Source organism: Zootermopsis nevadensis, unplaced genomic scaffold (assembly GCF_977971745.1).
Source record: "Zootermopsis nevadensis isolate Lab colony 2312 unplaced genomic scaffold, Znev_1.0 Znev_ptg000006l, whole genome shotgun sequence".
Lineage (NCBI taxonomy): Eukaryota > Metazoa > Arthropoda > Insecta > Blattodea > Termopsidae > Zootermopsis > Zootermopsis nevadensis.
Window position 1 is genome coordinate 12771538 of NW_028259138.1, and position 24884 is coordinate 12796421.

The 24884-nt window shown below is 39.9% G+C and overlaps 1 protein-coding gene across 1 annotated transcript in view; it reads right to left on the minus strand.

Moving 5' to 3' along the window:
* Positions 1 to 749: 749 nt before the first annotated feature.
* Positions 750 to 24884, minus strand: part of LOC110837456 (uncharacterized) — a 516015-nt gene continuing 491880 nt past the window's right edge. The window contains exon 6 of the mRNA XM_087343744.1: positions 750 to 2123. Within this exon, the coding sequence (XP_087199870.1) occupies positions 2091 to 2123 (33 nt within the window). The 3' untranslated portion in view covers positions 750 to 2090. The remainder of the gene's footprint in view (positions 2124 to 24884) is intronic.

Consider the following 24884-nt stretch of genomic DNA (forward strand, 5'->3'; position numbering starts at 1 on the left):
ATAAAAGCACGAAGCTAATCAAAGCCTACAAGTTTTATTAAAATATATTTTTTTAAAATTTCTGCAGTTTATATTACTATTTAATAAAATTTATTTATTTAGTGTTCTGTCTGACGGCAGGTCCATATGAACAGGATCCTTCCATCCTTTTCTCGGACTGGGACCTGTTCATATACGTTCTTGGCAGATGATCCAGAAGTGGTTTGCCATTGCCTTCTTCTGTGTGTGAATGGAGTAATTGTTGGGATGCCACGGAGGAAAACTCCGTGTTGCCTAGACCACGGCCTTGCCCAACACAAGTTATAAATTCGGGCACCGCCGGGAATCGAACCCGAGACCCCAGGATTACAAGGCCAGCGTTCTTACCGCTAGACCACCTCATCTTATTATTATTATTTAGTGTTCTGTCTGACGACAGGTCTATATGAACAGGATCCTTCCATCCTTTTCTCGGACTGGGACCTGTTCATATACGTTCTTGGCAGATGATCCAGAAGTGGTTTGCCATTGCCTTCTTCTGTGTGTGAATGGAGTAATTGTTGGGATGCCACGGAGGAAAACTCCGTGTTGCCTAGACCACGGCCTTGCCCAACACAAGTTATAAATTCGGGCACCGCCGGGAATCGAACCCGAGACCCCAGGATTACAAGGCCAGCGTTCTAACCGCTAGACCACCGTGGCTTAGAAAAGAAAAATAATTTCTGACCAAGCCATGTAATAACTGACCTGTATCTTCAGTAAATAAAGAACTAGAAAGATACCTCGCTTACACTTCGGAAAACCGCCGAATCACTTGCGATGCAGCACACACCCTTATTTGTCGACGTATAAACCAGACAGTTACAGCTGCGATGGAAATGTTACTCCGCGATGAAGTCGGGGCTCTTATCTGGCTTTCTTCCGCATTGAACGTCACGCGAGATTCGTTCGTAGGGCAATGACGGCGTCACCAGGAGAAGGTTTTATAGACAAACTATTCCCGTCAGACAGCCACCCTCCCCACGACTCCTTGTGGGTTTATAACTCCACGAGGACTTCGAGGACAGAGCGAAATCTTCGGAAGCTTTAGCAACTTTGTTTCTCTTTTCTTGTCACTTGGATCGAAGTCCCTCTACTTCAACTCAAGACTTATCCACAGATGCCGTTATAATTTTAAGAGGTACCGATTTGGTCAATATAATTTCTCTTCGTTTTTCTTATTCTTTTTGCGGGTGTTCCTTCTTCCTTTTTTTATTGTCAATTTTCTGTTTTTTTTCCCTCTTATATCTCATATATGACCATCGAGGCAAATTCCATCCCATAAAACCTTTGTGAGTTCTATGCGTCTTGGGTACAGAAGACGTATTTGGAAATATTTGTGAGCGTTGCAGACCCTTCTTAAAATCTGAAGCAATAAACTATTACTATTATTATTATTATTATTTTATTTTATTTTATTAGTGTTTTACATTTATACTAGTGTTTATTTATGTAGATTATTTTCTTTTTATCAAATTTATATCGTTGTATTAGTGTTTGCCTGTCGTAGGCTCTTTGCTGTTGGCAAACACTCAACAAAGGAATTGAACTATTAGTACTATTATTTAGTATTATTTATTTTATTTAGAATTATTAAATTGAATTATATTACTTATATATCGTATTTAGCCCATTTACTTGTGAAATATTATTCAATAAATGAATTGAATTGAATTGAATTATTATTATGAAGATGTCTATGCCTTCAAGCGTTTGGAAAACTAGACAGTTTTCAGGAAACGATCTAAGACCATTCGGAATAGAAATCAGATTATACGTCTTTTTAAGTTAGGTTAGGTTATGTGGCGAATTTGTTCAGAGAACCATTGTCTGGCGCAGAGGGTTTCATTACCTAATCCTATGTTAGTTGCTGCTAGGATTTTCATGAAATTTTCTTCCTGTCTCTGTGTCGTTATCGGACGGTTTCCATTGCACGGGATTTCTCAGAGAACAGGGAAGAAGCTTCCATTTTTTTTTTGTGGCTTAACTCTCATTAAAAGCGAAATAAGTTCTCATTCTTTTTCTCAGCAGTAGCTTTGATCTTTGGTTCGTCTTGTAGCAAGCGTCATGTGCTAGTTGGAAGCAACGCAAAGGTGAGGTGTGGGCTGTAACGAGCACAGAAGGAAAATTAAGTACTGGAAATAAAAAAAAAACTTTCTTAAGTTTTGTTAATTTTCTTAATGGCATCGCTTCATTTTTTGAAAGGACTCCATCGTGATCCTTAAGAAAAGAATTTACAGCTCTTTTATATACAACACAATCAATTCTCGCAGCTGAAGGTGGATTCACTTTAATCAACCCTTTGATGTTTATTCATGAAAAAAAAAACACGATCACAATTCGTACTACGATGCAAACAGCGATTAACACTTTCATTAATTAAAACTAACATAAAAGGAAAGTTATATATACGAATCTATAAAATGTTATGTTCAAGATAACCAATCATACTGACGCCTATCAACAAATTTATGTAACTGAAATAATAATTATCACCGGCTTCGATATTAGTTTGCAGTTTAATTAGTTTTTCAGTTCATCTGTGGGAAGAATCTTTCTTCGCCCAATGGACGCAATGTTTAATGTGGTCCAAAACTGGACTCGACTCAGGGGATGATAGAAAAATTCTGTAGCTTCGTAAAAGAAATAGATTCTTCAAATCGCGTAAAATATTTCGGTATTTAGTTCAAACAGACACCCCCACCCCCCCCCCCACCCCCGCGTCTGGATCCACTCAACACAAAGCGTAAGAGTGGGCCATGAAATTAACCACGTATCAGTAATTGCGTATATTTGAGCTGTTAACTGCAACATGATGACGTCACCGCGTTTGAACCTACAATCGTAAATTATGATGATTTGTAATTTTAAATGAAGTGCGGTCCTCATTGTGATGTAGCTAGTCCTTCATTATAGAGTCATTCACATTTCAACATGACTGGAGAGTTCTCTTTGTAATTCAGTGCGTTAATTGTGAAGCTCCAAAGTTATTTTCTGACATCGATTGTATCGATTTATATCGGTATTAGTCGTAAAGACATATTTTGGATATCAGCTGTTATTTATCTCAGGTGTTTTATCCTCCCTTCCTTCCCCGATCTATCACAATCTCTTCCTCTCTCCTTCCCTCATCCGATGTTTCCTTCTATTCATCTTCCACTGTACGGCTTTAAACTTTCCAATCTTTATTCCATGATGCAAACACTTTACTCGGTTGGGACTTCATAAAAACTCGTTCCATTTCTACCAAAGTCTGCATCGGGCAAACCAGAATCCGTTTGGGCACCATTCCATCCGTCGCTGTGCCCAAATGATTAGACTGTGTTAATCTATGTTACCTTGTACTGACTGCATTATCAGCTCTTAAAATGGTTTAGATTAGTAGCTCAATAGCATTTTAAATATTTTTAAACCCCCAATTTCTATTCATCATATCTGAAAGATCAAAGTACATAACACAATAATATTTTATATTCTTAAGGGTTAAGGACTGACTTATTTGCCACCCTGTCTTTATCGGCTCTCGGTACCAGTGACCTTCATCTGCAGCGTACACCGTGGGATATCTGCCTGAGGTAAAGCGATCGGAACGTGAAGCTGACCATTCACCTCCACCTAATACCGAGGTCAATAAAACTAGACCTTCATACAGAAGTAATCCGCTGGGATTGCTGTGGAACTTAAATCAGGCCTACTTAAGTATGTTAAAAAGGTTTGTACACAAAACATCGACTTCCTCTGCTCTCACAGGGGCCGACATTCGCCTCTCGGTTGCCAGCAATTCACTTCTCATGGCACAGTGGATATCGAAGAGCACTTTAACTTTAGAGGACTCTCTCTCGCAACTTTAATCGAGTGGTTAGCAGCGTTCTTGAGTGCCGAGGAAAGAGTTTAAGAAATTAAGCAGTTTTAGAATTTCTGTTCATAATTTCAGCTCCACCGACCACGATTAGAACAATCATCAAAGCGCTGTGCTGTTCTTGAGATATACATTCACACGCTCTCTGTTCGAATCCCACCAAAGACAAGGATGTTTTTGAATTTATTCATCAATGGCCTTCAGAAAATTAAGTAGCCGAACAAATGGGGTTTCTAATTTGTATTATCTGCCGCAAAATATTGTTAGGGTGATTACATAAAGGAGGATAAGAGGAGATATATATGACACCTTTATGATGTAATGTTTAATCAGAGTAACAACTTTAAATTTTTAATTCTTGCAGATTAATTGGTGAAAAGTTTTGGTGATGTGAGGACAGGAAAAATCTTTACTTCGGGAACTCGTGACGAACTGAAACCATGATGTTTTATACGCACACAGAGATATTCTTGTTAAATTATTATTACAAAGTCTTACATTTTATGCGCTGTAGAACATTTGCCACAGAACGTGGGGCGACAGAACACCACGGGGCGGTAAGCCCTGTCAGCAGAGTGGGGGTTGTAATCGTATTAATAATGGGGATAACTCCAAGAACCTGGGTCGGCCCGACGTATTAGCGAATCAGAACGAGGGTACTTCACACCACAAGGCCTAGTCCCGGGTCAAATTGTGGGGATAGCATTCCAGAATCTATACCATTAACATTATAGGTCGTCCTTCCACATGGGCCAATTCTAAGCGATACTAACTTATCGCTGAGGTTGAGTAATGAGGACTTATGCCTCGTTTCAGGAGGTCCCGGGTTAGTTTCTGGAAGACGGTCAATAAGCCTGTGGGACATTAGAAAATTAGTAATTAAATTCCTACTAGAAGAGAACTGTTGTAAGATTAATTAATTAATGATAATATTAAAATAGATCTAAATAATATTGAATGTAAATATGAGGAATGGATTCGGTTGGTTTGGGACTGAAAACTATGCCGGGATTCTTTTAAAGTAGAAAATTTCTTACTAAGCTGATTTAACTATAAACTTTATAAACACGAACGTCCATCGTGAAATGGCAAAGCCCCATTGGTGAACTGTTTCCACGAGAATGATAACAGATTTGTTGAACATTTTAATAGATGAATGAATTGGCTTTGGTACAGATTCAGTTATTTACTCTGACAGAAAACTTTCAATGGAACATGTTTTTAATTTTGCGTAGCCATAATTCGGCCCACGTACTGATCACAGTAGCGAATTGTACCATAATAAGCTGATGCCATGGTCTCTTTCGATATCGTATTATCCTCATGGGACATATTCTCCTACAATAGGATAGATCCTAAGGCTATCTGTGATGATCTGTAACAGGAAGTTAACGCACAGTCGGGACATGTCCGCCCTAGGGCTACATGCTTCTACACAGCCGCTGCTGTGCTACAGAACCCAGGGCTGGGCGCTGTCTCTTTCGCAAGTGGTGTCCAAACAATTTGTGGCCTTGTCAGCGGAACCTAACCTTCACGAAAATTCATGCTGTCTGTCTGTCTGTGTGTGTGTTAACATCGAAAATGTGCGTGCAAACTTTTCTCATGCCACGTATTTATATTAAGATCTGTGTGTGTGTGTGTGTGGGGGGGGGGTAGTTTATAATATAGTTTGAACCAAACGCCTAATTTTCATAAACAATATCGGAAAGTTGAACTCTGACAAGCAACATCTTCAACTATCTGGGCACTTGACGGACTGATATCATGAATCGATTAAACAGGCCTGTAATTGTGTCCGTAAAGCGATCTATGAAAATTGTTAGGAAAGTCTCATCTTCCAAACGTCCTGGCGCCATTAATAGTCACATTTCCGAAGCGTACGTCAGAATTACGGAAGATGTGGACACCCCGTGTGTAGATGTGCCTCATAACATTTGAACCAATTGGTCACCTTCATATGAAGCTTACAAAATAGCCATCATCTATAAGGGGTGCCCAAAATTACTATAAAAACTGACTGCTTTGTTTTTATAACTAGGAATTAAAAAGATATTTTTGGATGCAGGATCGAGGCATTATACCGGACAAAGTTTTACCCAAACCGACTCCATTGTAGGTTTCGTTTTAATATATATTAATTACCGGAATTAATTTAATGTGCAAGCTATGCTAAGTCTAAAAGAATACTGTGCAGTACTTTTGCCATGAATAATGTTTTTTTTTCTCTTAGTCTGTAAACAGCTGATGTGCTGTTCAATTTTCCTCCCACATTTTCTCCAGAATTTGGTAAATGTAGAATATGTAGTCATTATTTAATCTGTTGCAACGGAATCCACATGATGATGCCACAGAATTTCGTCTAGGTATGAAGTTAATCTCGGGAAGAATGTAGTATAGCACTTCTTACGAAGTTGGTAGAAGTGTTGATCCTTAGTATTTGCTGCAGTTAATATCGGCCTCTTCATAAACATTGCAAAATGCATTTTCTCCTCCTACGGCAATAGAATACAAACAAGTCTGAATCTCAGAACATAAAATGTTTCACGTCCTATTTGTATCCATTCTAGAGGAACACAGCATCTGGGGCACACATACACGCCCCAATCAAAATCGAACCCTTAGTCCACGATTACGTTCAAATTAGATCGCGATTTTCAGAGCGTCAGTCGGCCATCATGTGGGACAGTAGTGGGCAACTTTCGGATGTCAAGACACGAAATTTTCTCTGTTCTCTCTGACTTAAGAGCTTACGAAAACAGAAAGGAAATTGATACGTTTGGAAATCTAAACTTTCATGGATATAATTACATGTTAAAAGTAAATGTGGACAAATGTGTCTCAATCAAAGAGTAAACATTTAACTGAAGGCCCGGTATTCAGATTGTCCAACAAAATTCTGAGTCACTCGTAGCTCCGACGAATCTCCTATTATTTTAAGGTTTCTCCCCAAGTTTACCAGTGCTGATATTTGATGTGTGTTACTAAATAACATTCTCCAGAACCTGTATGCCAATAAAACATTTTATTTTCTTATTAATACAACATATAAAATAAAATACGTGTACCGACATCTTTTGTGGTCACCTCAACTTTAAAATTTTCAGCCAGTCACAAAATAGCATCTGAGCAGCCCTAGAAAACCCTTCGTATATCGTCATGTTTGTCGTCGTTTAAGGACGTGGGCAATGGCTATGTGAAGACAAGGACACGTGAACCACGTGGATTAAGGGGCCCCAGGTTAGAATTCAATATAAGGACATCTCAGTTGCGGTAACGCACTATTAAAAGAGTCGTGTTTTATATGTGGGGGGATGAGACCATGCGTTCGATAAAGATTTAAGAAGTTCGGTGAAGATTTCAGCAAGAACATGTACGATAATGAGCTGGAGGCTTATAGTAACTTTTGAACAGAGTTGGGAAGAAAATGAGACTTTTGTCTCATTACTCCAAGCGAGTGTCTTCAGGCATTATATAATAATTATCTCAGAAACAAATTCTATTTAGGGTTTGTATCGAAAACATGCAAAAATTTTCAGGTCTTCAGTCTCTTAACTTTTTAAAAAATGCTCCTGTTTAAAAACTTTCTTCCATAAAAATATTTTTAAGGTAATTTTTGCGTTTTTCTAACCGTACCTTTACATTCATGGACCGACGTTTCAGAGGTACCTGCTACCTTCATTATCAGGGTGATAGCGAATTAATTGTAGGGTTTAATTAAGTAAAGCCGTTTCCAATTATGGCGTATGTTACTTCGATAAAATAAAACTCGCTATGAACAGGGTTAAAATTATCCTCTACGACGTTCTGCCACGTCTGTCCTGATTTATCATTCACAATCATCCCATCAATATATTTTATTTGTTTATTTAACAACACTCATTAATTACACAACAGCTTCAGATTATAGGTTTACGTGCAGTGATTTGGGAGGGTTAAAGTCGTGATCTACTTTAAGTTACTATCTCAGCAGCTTTTGTCTGGAAGATGTGAGAAAACTACAAAGAAGTCTAAACAAGGTAAGGTCGCCTCGCGACCGGAAATCGAATTCAAGACCTCCCGAATACTATGGAGTGTTAACCACTACACCTCGATGTTACGAAATGTCAGGTTGGAGACGTTGGCGGAGTGCAGGAAGACGGAGACCTAAGGGTTCGTTAACAAAGCGTAATTTAGGGTTGTAAACAGTAAAGACTTAACAATTGTACTATTAACTGAAACGTGTTTTTAATATTATTCAGATGTCAAGATACAGTGAATTCATCATTGCCGTTATGAGACAAAAATATTTCGTTCGGTTGCTAAGTTGTCTTCCATTATCCTAAAATTTCACGTGAATAATTATTTGGAAATTTTTTGTACAAATTCATGCCTTCTAAATTTCAGGCCCAAGCAATGAATGTTGCTGGTGTTATTAAGAGTTAACACTTTTGTACTGTCGCCATTTTGATATTGCTGATATGTGTCAACAGATAGGGCCTCTGTCTATTACGTAATAACTTTATATCTTCATAAGTTTCATGATATTCGTTGATATTTTTTTCATATTTACCAGACTACACGGCGTAACAAACCAGAAGACAGAACTTTTCTCCATTGATTTTGTGAAACACAAAACATTATTCAGGGTAAAAATGATTGGTGTTACTGAAGAATAAATTCATTCAAAGTATGGAAAAGGTTAGGGCTGTTAAGACAGGACTTGCTTCGGAGAGAATAAATAAAAACACAAAACACGTCATAATACACGGATGCCAACTTATTTCATTGTGCTCGTAGGACAGATGCTGATTTGGGGCGTTCATAATTCGAGTTTAAAGCCGACGCCACGCGCGTCGTCCAGTGACTAATGTTAACGACGCACAGAAAAGATTAAACTAACTGTGGAACTGAAAATGCACATCATGGCGCTGTTAGACGAATTACGCCTATAGGTTAAGAGTGGACTAAGGTGAAGATCATCTCACTGTTCTAAATGTACAACGTTACGTGCAATGAACTGCATGAATATGGTAACGCTAAAGGATTGTGACGATAGTGTGTTGTAACTAGTTCGTCTATTACTTTGGACATTGAACATCGTCTTTGTTATATTTTTTTAAAAAAAACAGCGGTTCCTAAAATGGATCTGTCTCCGTCAATATGTGATCCAGTTTCCAAAACGAGTTTTTTTTACAAATATCCAAGACGATGGAACATGTCTAAAATAATAGTCGAGCTTATTGAATGAATGTAGTATTTAAATTAATTTTACAAAAAGAATATGATTTATACTCAGACGACTTAATCAAACGGTCATGACTGTAATAATGGTTGATTGAATTGTATGTAGCTTCCAAAGTGAATTAAATCGGTTTAAAGTCCTCAATATTTATCTCTTGACATCCGCCACGATGGTAAAATTTTTCTGTTCTATAAATGCGGGGAATTTCTAGGAATTGTTAAGTCGGACGTTCGATTAGAGTATCTACTCTTCGTAAAAATATAAACTAGTATATCAGGACTTATCATAGTCCTGCGAGTGTAGGCAACCAAACGAGCAGGTCTGCAGTGTGTTAACACAGTGCACAAGGGGATGTGATGGATGTCCACTGACCTGCATACCTTATCCGTTGAAAAGTGTACCCGACGTTAAAACACAGTAAAGTGTTGTATGCCGCTCTCACACGAATTCCACTGCAGAACCCCACTCTGCGTACACAACATTCTCTTCACCGAAGTGTACTGAGGGCGTGGAAGCAGATCGGTTTTCGAATTTGAGATTCCGGAGGGTAAGTTCGAGTGTACCGGTTCGTATCTCGACCAGGGTACTGACTATCTATCCTGATAACCTCAGTTCGTCCAGTCAAATTTTAACTACAACTGTTTCTTACGAATTCATTTCCAGTCCATCGTACATGAATGTTTTGGCAATATAATAGCTGATATAATATAATAATATAATACTGCTGGTGGCATGACAAGGCTTCTCGTTAAATAATTTAACAACAAATAAGACCTCGGCGTAAAATGCAGATAAATTGCACACTTTACGCTCCGACCTACTTTACCCTTTTGATAATATGTGTGTAAATAATTAAAAATAATATTATAAAAGCATCAAGGCACATTTTAACGATGTGTACAGCTGAAGATGTCACTGAGAAAATAACATAAAATAATTAAGGAAGACAAAATATCAGAACTCAACAGACTATAGAGCAATTAACATTCACCATAACTCAACACTTGCTCTATGGTGCAGGAGATTTTTTTTTGAAAAGTCGATTATATATTCATCTTGTCAAAAACCACCCAACTTTCTTTGTGAAACCCGAAGGTTCATAACCGTGTTCACAAAAGCCTGCCTCCGGACTCCATCGATTCCTGTCTCCCTAAGGTCCATCTTAACGTTATCCTCTCACCTAAGCCTTGGTCTTCCCAGCGGTCTTCTCCCTTCAGGATTCTCAACCAGTACCCTGTAAACATCCCTCTCGCCATCCGTGCTGCATGTCCCGCCCATCTCATACTCCTAGATTTAATCATCCTAAAAGTATCAGATGAGGATTACAGGCCGTGAAACTCGCCAATATGCAATTTTCTCCATGATCCGTCTTCCTCCCTTTTAGGTCCAAATATCTTCCTCAACTGTTCTCAAAGACCTTCAATCTAAAAAGTTCGAAAGCACAAACGCAGTTCTTCAGTGGAGGTCAGGATCCAGAAATGGAGACAGAAAGTGCAAACAAAAGCAACATCCAAAGCATTCTTCCCCTCCTCTTTGTACATAAAGTGTTAAGGTGAGACATCGCTCAGACAACATCGGACGGCCGACATCCACCAATTACACTGATGCTTTTTCTTCGGTAAATAAATCTGATCCGACCTTTCGCTCTGAGCCTCTGCTAATGGCCCAAAGCCTTGTTACAGCCTTGCAAGAAATCGTGGAGGTTTGACGTGGTATGAAAAGTCTCACTCACCCCCATCTTAAGGTGTCAAATTTAAAGATGTCGGAATCTTTAAACTTAAGACAGATTAGCAACCAGTGGTTTGCTTATTCGCTCACTAAGAACGACAAATAATTTTCCACTCTTAAAAGTATAGTCGTCTGTCTGTCCTTTACCTGCCACCAGAGTGTAGTTACTTTTTATATTCAGCCAAACGTTGAAATTAATTTTAGGTCCACGATTATAACAGACGAGCAGTTTTCACATTTCATATAAGCTCAGTATCTTTGATGAAAAGTCGCAACGAATACTTCAAGTATTCTGAGTTTGTAGGTCGTGACACAATGAAGTTTACATTTGTAATAGCATTCCCTAGAAATTTATCCGGTCCTTCATGCAACTCGCCATGACAGGTTATCTATGGATATCTAGACATGTCTGGTGTGACAGCTTTTGTTTAAGCTACAAATTCCATTATATTTGTCATCGATGTAGCTACGTCCTACCTATTTCAGCTTCTCTGAAACGTGCTCTCTCCTATGTTTGTTCTTGAAATAAACAGCACAACATAATTTATTCTTAAACTGAGTCTTTGATCACGTAGAGTACAAACACTGACAAAAACATGTAGATCGGAAACGTCGGCTCATTCGTCCAAATGTAATTGACGGTATGGACAATTCCTCTCTCTCTCTCTGTACGACAGCAGATTTTACATGACCTAATATGTTTTTTACGCTCCAGGACACCGTATCGTTAGACAAATGTATTATATACATTTTGCGGAATTTTATCTGAACTACGTCATTTGTACATGTATCATTTATGCGCTCTGCTATAGAATGGGCTTTTGGCACTCAGAATCTCCCTCAGTACGACGCAAAAGTCCACTTTCGTTCGGATTAATTTCTTCTGAGACAAAAACAACAGCGATGTATTTTTTTCAATCGTTAACTTCTCGTTTGAAGAAATCAGCAGGCTTATCGATTTATTTGGGATATCGATTTTCGATGTGGTGCTATAGTAAGAAGTTGTCACAAATTACGCATCGCGGTTTTGGACAGTATTTATCACCAGTGAATGTGAAATCATACTATACATATTCAACTTTGTAAATGGCGTTCTTTACAAGCGACTTATTTGGATCACGATTCGATTTGGAATTTCCGAAATTCAAATTTGACGATAAATTGGTTGTTACTACTGTTCATTTCCTTGTGTCCGCTTAACCATTAGTGGGCACAAACTACTCTGAATTAAAAAGAACGCCATGATATTTCAACCAAAGACATTGGTAAATAGCAAATTTACTCACGGCCCAACGTAAATATTTCTCGGTTATATAGGACGTGTGCATCAAAAAACGAAAGAATACGACGACCAAGGCCTAGGAGATAACTGTGGACTACGCTGGTTTCTTCCAAAATTGATTGTTTTTAGTATATTTATTATAATGCAATTCTAAGACGTAAGATGTGTGGACTTTTTGTGGACCCTGCATGTATTAGCTACCTACGTCCCATTTACTCAAACTAATTTGTTTATAACTGAATCCCAAAATGTATTACCTTAACTACAAAATAACGAAATAAACTTGTAATATTAGTTAGTACGACCAAATTTACATTAAATTTTATTTTATAAAATCAGTTTTTATTATAACATTTACATTTCTCTTCGCACGTCTAAATATATAAATCATATATTTATGTAACAGTTTCTTGATTCCCCACACAAGCTACACGTACAACCCATCCCTTGATCAGCGTCGCAACGTTAAGTTAGGTACGGTTAGGTTAGCTTGGGTTAGGTTACGTTAGCTTGGGTTAGGTTAGGTTAAGTTGGGTTAGGTTAGGTTAGGTTGGGTTAGGTTAGGTTAGGTTGTGTTAGGTTAAATTAGGTTAGGTTAGGTTAGACCGTGTATATTGAACGGTATTCACTTTCCGCCCACGGCACCACGACGCTTTAGACCCTCCGATCGGCGCCGAGAATCTAGTATCGTGACCACCGTAATACAACGGGTTTGACGCCATTTGTCGTCATGTGATGGCGTCACGACGCTCGGCGTCGGTTTTATAATTGAGTGCTCGCGCTCATCTGGACACATCTGATGAAAATTTGGCGTTATTTGAAGGCGTCGCGATGGTTGGCGTCGCGACGCCGAGCGTCGATTTCTTAAAGTCGCTCCCAATGGTATCCAAACTGGTTAAGTCGCTCTCCTGAGGTACTGTGATGGCGCAGCGGAGAATGGCGTCGCGACGCTCGGCGTCGGTTTTTCACTTTCGTAAGGTGTCTTCTGTGGACCTATCTGCGGTAAGTTTGGCAAATTTCGAAGGCAACGCCATGATCAGCGTCGCAAAATTAAGTTAGGTTAGGTTAGGTTAAGTTTGGTTAGGTTAGGGTAGGTTGGGTTAGGTTGTGTTAGGTTAGGTTAGGTTAGGTTAGGTCAGGTTACGTTAGGTTAGGTTGGGTTAGGTTAGACCTTGTATAATGAACGGTATCCACTTTCCACCCACGGAACCACGACGCTTTAGTCCCTCTGATCGGCGCCGAGTATCTAGTATCGTGCCCACCGTAATACAACGGGTTTGACGCCATTTGTCGTCATGTGATGGCGTCACGACGCTCGGCGTCGGTTTTCTAATTAAGTGCTCGCAGTCATCTGGACACATCTGATGAAAATTTGGCGTCATTTGAAGTCGTCGCGATGGTAGGCGTCGCGACGCCGAGCGTCGATTTGTTAAAGTCGCTCCCAATGGTAACCAAACTGTTTAAGTCGCTCTCCTGAGGTACTGTGATGGCGCAGCGGAGAATGGCGTCGGTTTTTCACTTTCGTAAGGTGTCTTTGTGGACCTATCTGCGGTAAGTTTGGCGTATTTCGAAGGCAAGGCTCTCGGTTAAAACTCGGACTGCACTGGTTTTGAATTTTGTGCTGGGTTTTCGATAAAAGTGAACGACAATTTTTTTTGCAATTTTCCCTCCAATTCGCGCATGCGCAAACCGAGAATGATGAACCACACCACAGTACCGACGTTTCCAATCCTTACCATTCATCATAATATTCTCGTGTCATATAACATTACTTTGCCTTAACATTTCTTGAAACAAAACGAATCTGCCTGGAATGACTCGAGAAAACCATTGAGAAACTCAGTAAAGGTGGCCTGTCTGTGGGGTGGAGGATATTTGAATCCGCGACATTCTGAGTAAGAAGCTATTAGCAGTGCAAAGGTCATTTTGTGATTTGGTACGCTGTTGCACACGGATAGATGTCGCTCATGACAGCGTGACGTATTGGTGTGGCGAGTTCATTCCGGTTCTGATATCACTGGTCGTGTTGAAGGGTTATAGGATTACCGCGGCTCAAAGACCCTTTATTGAGTGATTACCCCTGAGTCTTCTACAGTTCTTCAAAGCCCTTCGTGCTCTCATTTAAGTATACTCACTCATCACTTCTTTCTTTTGCCTAATAAAATTCTTCCCCGTGCAATTTCGTCGTCTTTTATTTCTCTCCTTCCATTCTGGGCAGTCGTTACACACGAGGAAGTTGTCTGCAAAAACTTAATATCGATTGATAAAAAGATGGCGCTTCAGGAGACGAACATTTGGAGACCACGTCGCTGTCCGTGTAATAGCAAGTTTTCTATTACGAACAAAGACCCACTTGAATGGATTTTCATTAAATTCGAACTGATTACATAAGTGTACAGTATCAGTATCACGTGTCAAATCTGTCGCTCGACTTGAAACTTTAATCAATTTTTCTGTTCAACAAACTCGATGGAGCAAAGTTGACCCCGACAAGGTAAGTCTCTTAAGTTGGTAAAGGTAAGCCAAACAATTTTTTTTTTCAAACTGAAATTTCATTACCGTGATAACGATGCCAGCCACTGCCACCTGTCCCGATCCAGACAAATCCACTTCAAATTTATTTTCCTATCTACACGGAAGTCCGTAATCATGCCTTAACTTCAGTTTTTTTTTGTTCGAATTTTTGTTGTTGTTGTGAAATTTAACCTCATTCTTGCGATCTAATTGTTCCGACCACAAGATCCCTCTCGATTTGACCAAGAGTATAAATTATCTCCTCGGCACAAAATTTTCTCCTTTCTCCTTAACTTCCTTCGTCTTGGATCCAAATACAACCCTAAGTACCCTATTATCTAATACCCTCAACCTATGTTCGTCCTCATTCGAACAGGGTAAAAAGTGAAACTATACCTTTGTATCGTTTGACATTTTTTACTGTTGTTCTCAAACAGTTGAACTTTGACACATTTTCAAAATTACACTGGCTACCATACTTTTACTACGAAATCCCGCATTGTGGAGACAGTAGAATGTTAGTCATTACGGCGATTACGTAGTCACCAACATGATTAGGCCCACTATCATCTAACTAATAATGTTTCCTCTGCGTTTCGCTCAATAAATTAACACTGCTATTTATAATTATCCACATAAATACGTAGATCTATCAAAACGAGAATGAAAATTTTCAAATAATAATTAGAGAATTTAAAGAAGAAATTTCATTTGTACGTATGACGAACGCTTAATAAAAAAACAGGACTAAACTAAAACAATTCTTTCCTTCCTTCTTTCACACTTTCTCATTCCCTTCTTTCTTCTCTGTCCTCCTGTGTGCATTCTTTGCTTCAGTCCTCCATTCCTCCCTGTGTCCTCCATCCACTCTTTCATACCGTTTACCACGATCTTCCGGAGAAAGGACGAATGCAGGACAACCCATTGTCGCTGCTCCGCCATAGATCGCAAAGAAACTGCTCTTTCACTGAGCACGTGCTAAGCGCCTGAATTATGGCCGACCCTCTATATAAGATAAATAATTGTTTTTGTTTGTACATACGTACCTATTATAATAAACAAGATGTAGTTTAGTCGCTCTGCAGCTAAGTGGTTCAATTTTCTTGTAACTGTGATTGTACAGCTGTAGATCTCTGTCTGTCTGTCTACTGCATTTCTCATGGAGGTTTTTTTGAGACCTCTAAATATTCGTTTACTACAGAAGGAAAACCTTTTTACTGTGTTTCTGAAACCCCTATCTCCACACCTCTCCCACTCTTTATTTTGGCTTTGTAGCTGAAAGACTTGAAGTATTTCAACCCCCTCCCTTATTATTGTGCAAGGAGAGAAGAGTGTTCCTTTCAAACCGTCCCTCAGGGCTTCCATTTCTCTCTTCACGAGAGGTTCGCAATTGATGTAATCCGATTGTATTTGGAGAGTTTCGTCTTGCTTCCTAGGACTCACTCAACCCCCGCACCCCCAACCACTGTGTAGTTATATCACCGAGCTCCCTCCACAGAAAAGCACCTAAACACCCTACACACGCTCTCCTCTTCGATGTCCCTCCCCCAGGTCTGATATTTATGCTGTCATAATCATCAGACGTTCTGTTCTCGAAGGATCAACCTCATTCCAAGGTCAAATCTGCGAATCCCAACTGAATAGTGTCTTCTTGTTGTGATTTTGTTAACCCTAATGACGAAACTCCCTACTCAAAGATTCAATCCTGCCAATGAAGAGAACGCATCACTGATGAACTTCGCTCAGTTCATTAGAAATCCCCCACAGCCTATTTCACCAAGTTCCAGTCCCCTCATCCGGAACCTCGTAAGTTACGTCTTCCCGTACGGTCTTCAGCTAAAACGTTGTAAACACATCTTTCCTTATTTTCTCATGAGTTACACTGTGACTGAAATCTAGCCCAGAAATCTATTCAGCTTAACTACATTGTATTTAAATTAAACGTGTAGACAAGTTTGTATAGACAATGATATGTCTGAATATGGCTGTCTTCCGGGATATTTTTACGCCTTGTAGTCTGATAGACGTTTACCGACGCAGCAAGGATTTCTGAAACGTCGGCGCAACAACCCGGAAGACATCCATCTTCGAGGTCTTGGCGTTGGTCTCCTCTCTACCAAGTTTCGGAGTTGCAGAAAAAATCTTTACCCCGATTTCAAACCCAGGACGGATTTTCCGGGTTACGACCTTTGTACCTGCAACAACCTCACCTCTGCTTCGGTCCTGACCCAGGTCTTCTTCACCGAGCCATCTGCATTGGTCTCGAACCCAGGACCTATCCCCACTGATGACATTGTGATTTTTTAAGCCTTTCGACGGACAGCGTCTGGGAATTATAACCGTCAAACTGGGGGGGGGGGAGAGTTGCTGTGGGTCGCCAGATGTAGTAGGTACGGATTTATGGCCAGTAATGCATACCACGATAATGACGAACTTAAAAATCTGTACTCCTCCCCCAATATTGTCAGGGTGATTAAGTCGAGAAGAATGAGATGGGCTGGGCATGTAGCGCGCATGGATGGGACAAGAGGTGTGCACCGGGTATTGGTTGGGAAGCCTGAGGGAAATAGGCCTCTGGGGAGACCTAGACGTAGATGGGAGGATAATGTCAGGCGGGATCTATGGGAGATAGGAGTTGAAGGAGACTGGATTTTGTTGGCCCAGGACAGGGTCCGGTGGAGGGCTTTGGTTAATTCGGTGATGAACCTTCGGGTTCGGTAAGCCATCTGGTTGGTTGGGTCCACTATTTGGGAAGCCTGAGGGAAAGAGGCCTCTGGGGAGACCTAGACGTAGATGGGAGGATAATGTCAGGCGGGATCTATGGGAGATAGGAGTTGAAGGAGACTGGATTTTGTTGGCCCAGGACAGGGTCCGGTGGAGGGCTTTGGTTAATTCGGTGATGAACCTTCGGGTTCGGTAAGCCATCTGGTTGGTTGGGTCCACTATTTGGGAAGCCTGAGGGGAAGAGACCGCTGGGGAGACCTAGACGTAGATGGGAGGATAATCTCAGGCGGGATCTGTGGGAGATAGGAGCTGAAGGAGACTGGGTCCGGTAGAGGGCTTTGGTTAATTCGGTGATGAACCTTCTGGTTCGGTAAGCCATCTAGTTAGTTAATGCATACCACGAGGCCGAAAATCATTTAAATTGTTACCATGCCAACGATTGTAACAATTAAACACAAACGTGACAGATATCGTATATTTTTAGTAAGATAAGGATAACTATTAAGGCATCTGAATATGTGGGAAAGTTCAAATAAGGTACTTGGGGATGACAGTAATAAATCTAAACGTTAATCACGAAACTGAAAGCAGATAAAATATGAAAATAAATTATAAATATGAACCCCATGTTGCATTATAGGTATTCAATTCACTTGGTTTGGGCCACTTTCGAATGGTGGGCTTCTATTAATACAGCAATTAATTTTGGGTTCCGTACAGATAATAAATTTCTTGACTTGTAGAATAACTATCAGCTTTTAAAGAAGTCCATGCAACATGCGGTTAGGTGTTATCACAATTAACCAAACTCCACGAATGTTAAAGTCCGCTGAAACATTTCACAAAGCCAGAGAGAAAGTAAGAATCCTTTCCACCGCTGGAGCCTCCGGGGTTGGGCGGGGAGCAAGGATACCGGAAGAATAGATACAACGAGTAGGGAGACGAGGAAAAGCTGAGACCCGGAAGACGAATGGACCTGCATACAGACCAACATGGCCCAGGGGCATTATTATTATTATTATTACTACCGGAGAAAGTGCAGAAGTGACCAATTCTTCACACTGTTCTGAATAGTTCCTTCGGGAGACGCGACATCTTCTGGTCCAACCATTGCAATCTCTCAAGAGCTTGGCACAAGAAACTGCTGAGTTCTCACAAATATATCTCCTTAAGGGCATAAAATATGAATAAATTAGAGAAAAGTGTTCACATTTTCAAGACGGAGCCATCTAGAAAGGTAAGAACAGAAAAGTCTTTGTGAGAGAAATATGTACTTGGTAAACACCAATTCATCATAACGGGGACAAAATATGTATCAAGTAGTCTCATACTTTTTATGCTCTCTCCAAGAGGGACACTCCCTGAGGGCTTCTTTAAGAGAAAGGGCAAGAACGGGGGTGAAATATTCAGGAGAGAGGGAGAGAGAGAGAGAGAGAGAGAGAGAGAGAGAGAGAGAGAGAGGTTGCCGCTTTCCTGTTTTAAAGCACAGGATTTTTTCATTCTGAAGAGAATCAGATTCAGCTGTCGCCATGTTATTTAGACTAATTAAAGAGAATGAAATATGGACAAAATCCCACGGCCCTTATCTGCAAAAATACACGACCTGCGCAGATGAGATTGTGCAAAAAAAAAAACCAGAAGACGAATCAGAGTAATTGTTATGCTGAGAAAACCCAGGTGCAATGTTACTGGGTTTGCATGAAATTATAAATTCATACGAATGTTCACCGGCGTACTTTATTTCTGTTGAAAAATTAGGTTAAGTCTAAGGCACTTAGCATTTTAATTAAGAGTGATCTTTTTTTTAAAATTTACGCTAGCTAGATGATCGCTTGCAGATTAAGACATAAAACAGTTGACAAACTGGCAAATTTCTCTTTCAAACAGAAAAATAGAAACGTACGGAAAAATGTAGTCGATTTTTTCTTTAATGAAAAGTCAAGTGTTACTAGTTGCGAAGATCCGACTGGACAATTTTACTATTTTACGTCTTTAATTTTTCACCTCGGTGATCTAGCGGTTAGAACGCTGGCCTTGTGATCCTGGGGTCTCGGGTTCGATTCCCGGCGGTGCCCGAATTTATAACTTGTGTTGGGCAAGGCCGTGGTCTAGGCAACACGGAGTTTTCCTCCGTGGCATCCCAACAATTACTCCATTCACACACAGAAGAAGGCAATGGCAAACCACTTCTGGATCATCTGCCAAGAACGTATATGAACAGGTCCCAGTCCGAGAAGAGAAAAGGATGGAAGGATCCTGTTCATATGGACCTGTCGTCAGACAGAACACTAAATAATAATAAGATGAGGTGGTCTAGCGGTTAGAACGCTGGCCATGTAATCCTGGGGTCTCGGGTTCGATTCCCGGCGGTGCCCGAATTTATAACTTGTGTTGGGCAAGGCCGTGGTCTAGGCAACACGGAGTTTTCCTCCGTGGCATCCCAACAATTACTCCATTCACACACAGACGAAGGCAATGGCAAACCACTTCTGGATCATCTGCCAAGAACGTATATGAACAGGTCCCAGTTCGAGAAAAGGATGGAAGGATCCTGTTCATATGGACCTGTCGTCAGACAGAACACAAAAAAAAGTCTTTAATTATAAAATATATTACAGGTATAATACGAAGGTCCCTTACTCTTAAATCACTTATTTTTTTAGATCAGCAGTTGAAATTTAAAAAGTATTTCAGTTGCATGCTATTTTGTAAATCGAAATGCCTCCGTGAAAACGTATTACAGCAAGTAAACGAGTTTGCAAGAACAAAACACATCCGCACAAAACAGTTATCCATGGCAACCCGTGCTGAGGACTTGAAGGGTAAGTTGGAAATAATTTCAACAAGTGTGAACTTCAATTAACGAGGAATGGGACGAAGTTGTTATACAAATTTTGGAGGGGCATTTCAAGCGTTTCGTATAAATAATGGTGCTTCAAACGTTATGCTGAAGTGTTAATGGCGTTTTGTAGTGCCACACACTCCCCAAACCACCAGCTCCTCTCGTACGTTTGTCGCTAAAATGTCAAACTCTTGTTGAATGCGAAATACATACAGAGAGCCTGAGAGGTTGTGTGCATATGTTTCGCTCAAAGTTCGACTAATACGTACTGAAATGAGTAATAAATGCTTGCGTCCTACAATTTCTACTGCCAAATTAATTATCGTCACACTGTAGATAAACGTAGTGTAGCAACTTGTATTTGATTACACGACATAATCGTGTTCAACATTGCTTTACCATTTTTAGATTACATCATGCACTATTAATACGCTGCATGAGACGTGTTTCGACAGAAAATTAGTCATCTACGGGTGATCATACTGTTAAATAGCAATAATAACTCCACGGAGCGGTACAAAAGTGACCACCCTCGGGTCGAAGGCATTGATACTACGGGTGGTGTCCGGTGACCCGAGGGGGTAATCAGCAACCCCCACTCCACCCCGGGATGATACCGTAACACGAGGAATAAAACAGGCCTGGCTGAAGCCATATAAAGGATACAGAGTCTCCATCTGGAAGTTTGTCATTAGAAGGAAGGAGCCGATAGTTCTGGCGCACCACCTCAGGGCGGATTATAGTATCAGCCAATCCAGGGAATCTAAGAAGAAATCTCTCGTTTCCGGATTGAAGGGAAACATGATGCACAAATTTCTTTAAATTTTATTTTAAAAAGATCATTATGTTAAATTGTTGAATCCAAGATGACCATCATATTTCTACCTATGTAATGTCTTCCCAAAGACACGAGGAAGAATATCTTCATATGTTTTTATTTCACCCGAATATTTGCAAAGGTCCAGGTGATAATACTGCGTAACGGAGAACTACGAGGTGCGATCGGAAAGTTTCAAGACTGTGTCAATAGAGGGCGAACCGGATGTAGTACGAGCTTCTGCCGCTAGGGGGTGCGGCCTACATTCATAGTGAATCAGTGTGCCAGCCGGCATCATCGAATTAGCATTTGTTTCTTAGTTACGGGCGTTTTGGCAGTGCATTACACCGACCCTCCTGCGATTTCGGAATGGCGTGTGCATCAAATTTTGCCATAAACTCGCCAAAACGGCACCGACCCCAACTTCCTTTCTAAGCTCCGTGTGACTTCTTTCTCTTCCCAAAGATGAAAATTCAGCTAAAGGGAAGGAGATTTGAGACGATAGAAGAGATTCAGGCAGAATCGCAGATGGTGCTTGACAGGCTGACAAAGAAAGATTTCCAGGGATGCTTCCAGGCTTGGCAGCGGCGCTGGGATCGTCGTGTTCACTCCCAGGGGAACTACTTCGAGGGTGATGGATGAATTTAATACCTGAGATAAGTGTACGGGTTTTTATAGGCGCAGTCTATAAACTTTCCGATCGCACCTCGTATAGGGGAATAATTACATTAAACAGTCTTAAGTGTCTCTTATGGACAGTGAATGTTGAACGTTTTGTTTATAGAAAAATAATCTGGGCTAGATCTGTATCAGTCCTTAATAATGACTTCCCTATGTACGAAATTTGGCTTTGCGAATTACAGACCTACGAAGTATTTTTGAAATGGGCTTTACACAGTAGGGTTAGCAGGTCCCTTCGACCACCCGACTTGTGACTGGGCAGAATTCCCCGATTATGAATCGACCTGAGTACACATGCAGGGGACACCGAGGGGAATATCCACGATTATTTTAACCCTCGCTATTAGAAATAAATAAGAGGCGACCTTAATGTCTCGGCAGTTTTATTCCGAACCAAGAATCCTCACCACTCATTAGATACAAAGTTCAGTGGGCCCCAAGACGTGTCTGGACACCAGCAAACGAACTTTGTGGTCGATAACAGTGATTATGGCGGAATGTTTAGACGACACTCAAATTCTCTTGAATAAAAACTGCATGTTTCAAAACTCTCTCATAAACTGGTAGTCTCCAGTAGCATCAAACCAATAGCGAGTGGATACAATTATTATATGTAACTGTCACGACTATCATCCATACACTGAAGCTACTTTTGTATCTGCACCAACTAGACACTGTAAAAAACGATTAGTAAATACAACTTTTCACTACACCAATTCACCACGCCTTACGTTGGACGTGGAGAGAAATAATACTGTAATTAATGATATGTGAAGGTGAGTGGCTATTTTAATTCTGGGAACAAACAGGATGGAAATCTAGGTTGGACCCACAGCACAAATCGAATGTCTAGAAAAGATAGCAGTCACTAGCAATGCAGGAGGGAAGGAAAATATAAAGAACACACTTCGAAATTCTGTGTTCTGCAGTAGATTGGACGTGTAAGTCCCATCCTGTGTCCTGTTTTTAATATGCATTAGTAGCACGGCATTTTCACGAGAGAGGTTTCCTTTCAATATTTTTCGGGTAAATTAAAAAAAACACACCCAATATCCTGAATAAAGATGGGCCTCTTCTAACTGTGTGTGTGAAGTTTTCCATGAATGTAGATTGACAATTTGCAAGTTCACTGATTCTTTCATGGAAACGTCAAAAGCTTACGGTGTTTTGAAAGGTCGATCTAGCGCACCACACACGCTAACTTACTGCAAATTAAAACTTCCAGTCCTTTACACGGTGAGAAACATCTAATCATTTTACCTCTTCAAAAATTTTAGAGTCATTTAATCCAGAAGGGTGTGATTGACGGGGTAAAGGACACAGATGAGAAACGATAAAAAAAGATTACGTCTACTCCGAGACTAGCCAAGCCCCTGGTTGATAATTCCTGTGGCTTCTTTGGAAGGGAAATGACGACGACAAAGTTTGAGGCGAGTACAAATATGGCCGTGTCCTGATCCAAGGGTGGCGGCAATACTACCACAGACGTCTTAGTGTTGCAGTGGGAAGCTGTGAGTGATCGTTGTTATGACCTCCGCCACCTCAATACACAGCCAGCGCCTCTCTAAGACCGATTTTAATATTATACTTTCACCTATGCGAAAGATAAATGCATCCAGATTCGGATGCACAGAGAAGTAGAAAGACAATATATAACTTGAGAGACGTATAGACAGACACAGATAAATGAAACAATTAACACGAAAGCATCTTCAATAGTAGCTAATGGTGTTTTTGTTTTCAGTCTCTCCTGTAACAACAATCTGATGGTGTCTTCTGCCCCCCGGGGTCGAGAGGAACATTTCTCAACAAAACTTTTGACACAGATACTCCATTTCCGTTTTTCTCCTTGCACTCCATTTTTCTTTCGATTGACAGCGATGAATTTCCTCTCGCCTTCCTACAACAAAGTCGTTTCTTCGCTTCATTAAGCCCCAATCGGAAAGTAAACACACACACGCGCGCGTTTACACTTAAACTTCGTAATCTTTACTATTGATATTCGATTAACTTCAAAATTCTTCCAATGTTTGCAGAAAAGGTTTCTCAGTTTCCATTTCTAGCTATTGCTCGCGTTTTGGATTAGGTTAGTTCAGTCAATGCAATGACTGACTACGGGTTGGATGACCGGTGTCAAAGTCCCGAAAAGCATTTTGAGAAGAATTATTTCCCTCATCACAGCGCGTAGAATGTAGAATCAGCCCGCCATCAAAAATAACGTTTACTTCAGGTACTAGCAAAGTGGACGAAGTTACAAGATGAATACCGACTATTCACGTCCGTATATAAATCGTGCAATTATTTCAACTTATCCACCCAAGTACGGATTCTGTCAGTAGATTATAACATGTAAATATTATCAAAGTATACAACTGGATTTATAATTTTTTTGTATTAACAACAAACGATCAATGTAGAACTCCAATACCAAATTATATATTAAATCTTGTCCGTCTAATCACAATAATTCTTATTAAATATTAAAATATTACAATAATTAACATTTAAAATATTTAAAATATTCTTTATCGAAATATTCGATTTACATTAGATAAAGAACATCATTTAATATTTTAAATATTTTAAATGTTAATTATTGTAATATTTTAATATTTAATAAGAATTATTGTGATTAGACGGACAAGATTTAATATATACTTATTATATCACAATATGACGCAACTTTACCATCCAATACCAAATTTAATCGAAATCCGCAGAGATGTTCTTTTTTTTGGAGGGGAGGGGTAGACGAGATTACCCATGTTGCACGTGTTTCACGTACGTTGTGTCATGAACATACACAGCTGTTCGACGTTTAGGATTTATGCGTATGGTAACATAAAATGCACATCTGATCAACTTCATCTGCATATTAAAAGACATACAAGTAAAACTATTTCTGCTTTCGTAGTGTGATTCTCTTTACAGTAATATACATTAATCTACTATTCCCTTAATTGGACAAATGGCCAAAGAAAGATGCAAAATATTCAAGAACGTGTTAAAATATGTTTCACCCAAACTTATGTACGTTATCCTTACTTCTGGTGAAAGGTATTCCCATTGTATTCAAGGTATAACAGTTTTACTACGTAGCATCGCAATGTTTTTAATGTTTCCCAAAATATGTTAAATGACAAATTTTAAGTGAATTTAACATCCATAACTACAATAGTTCATTAACTGAATGATTTA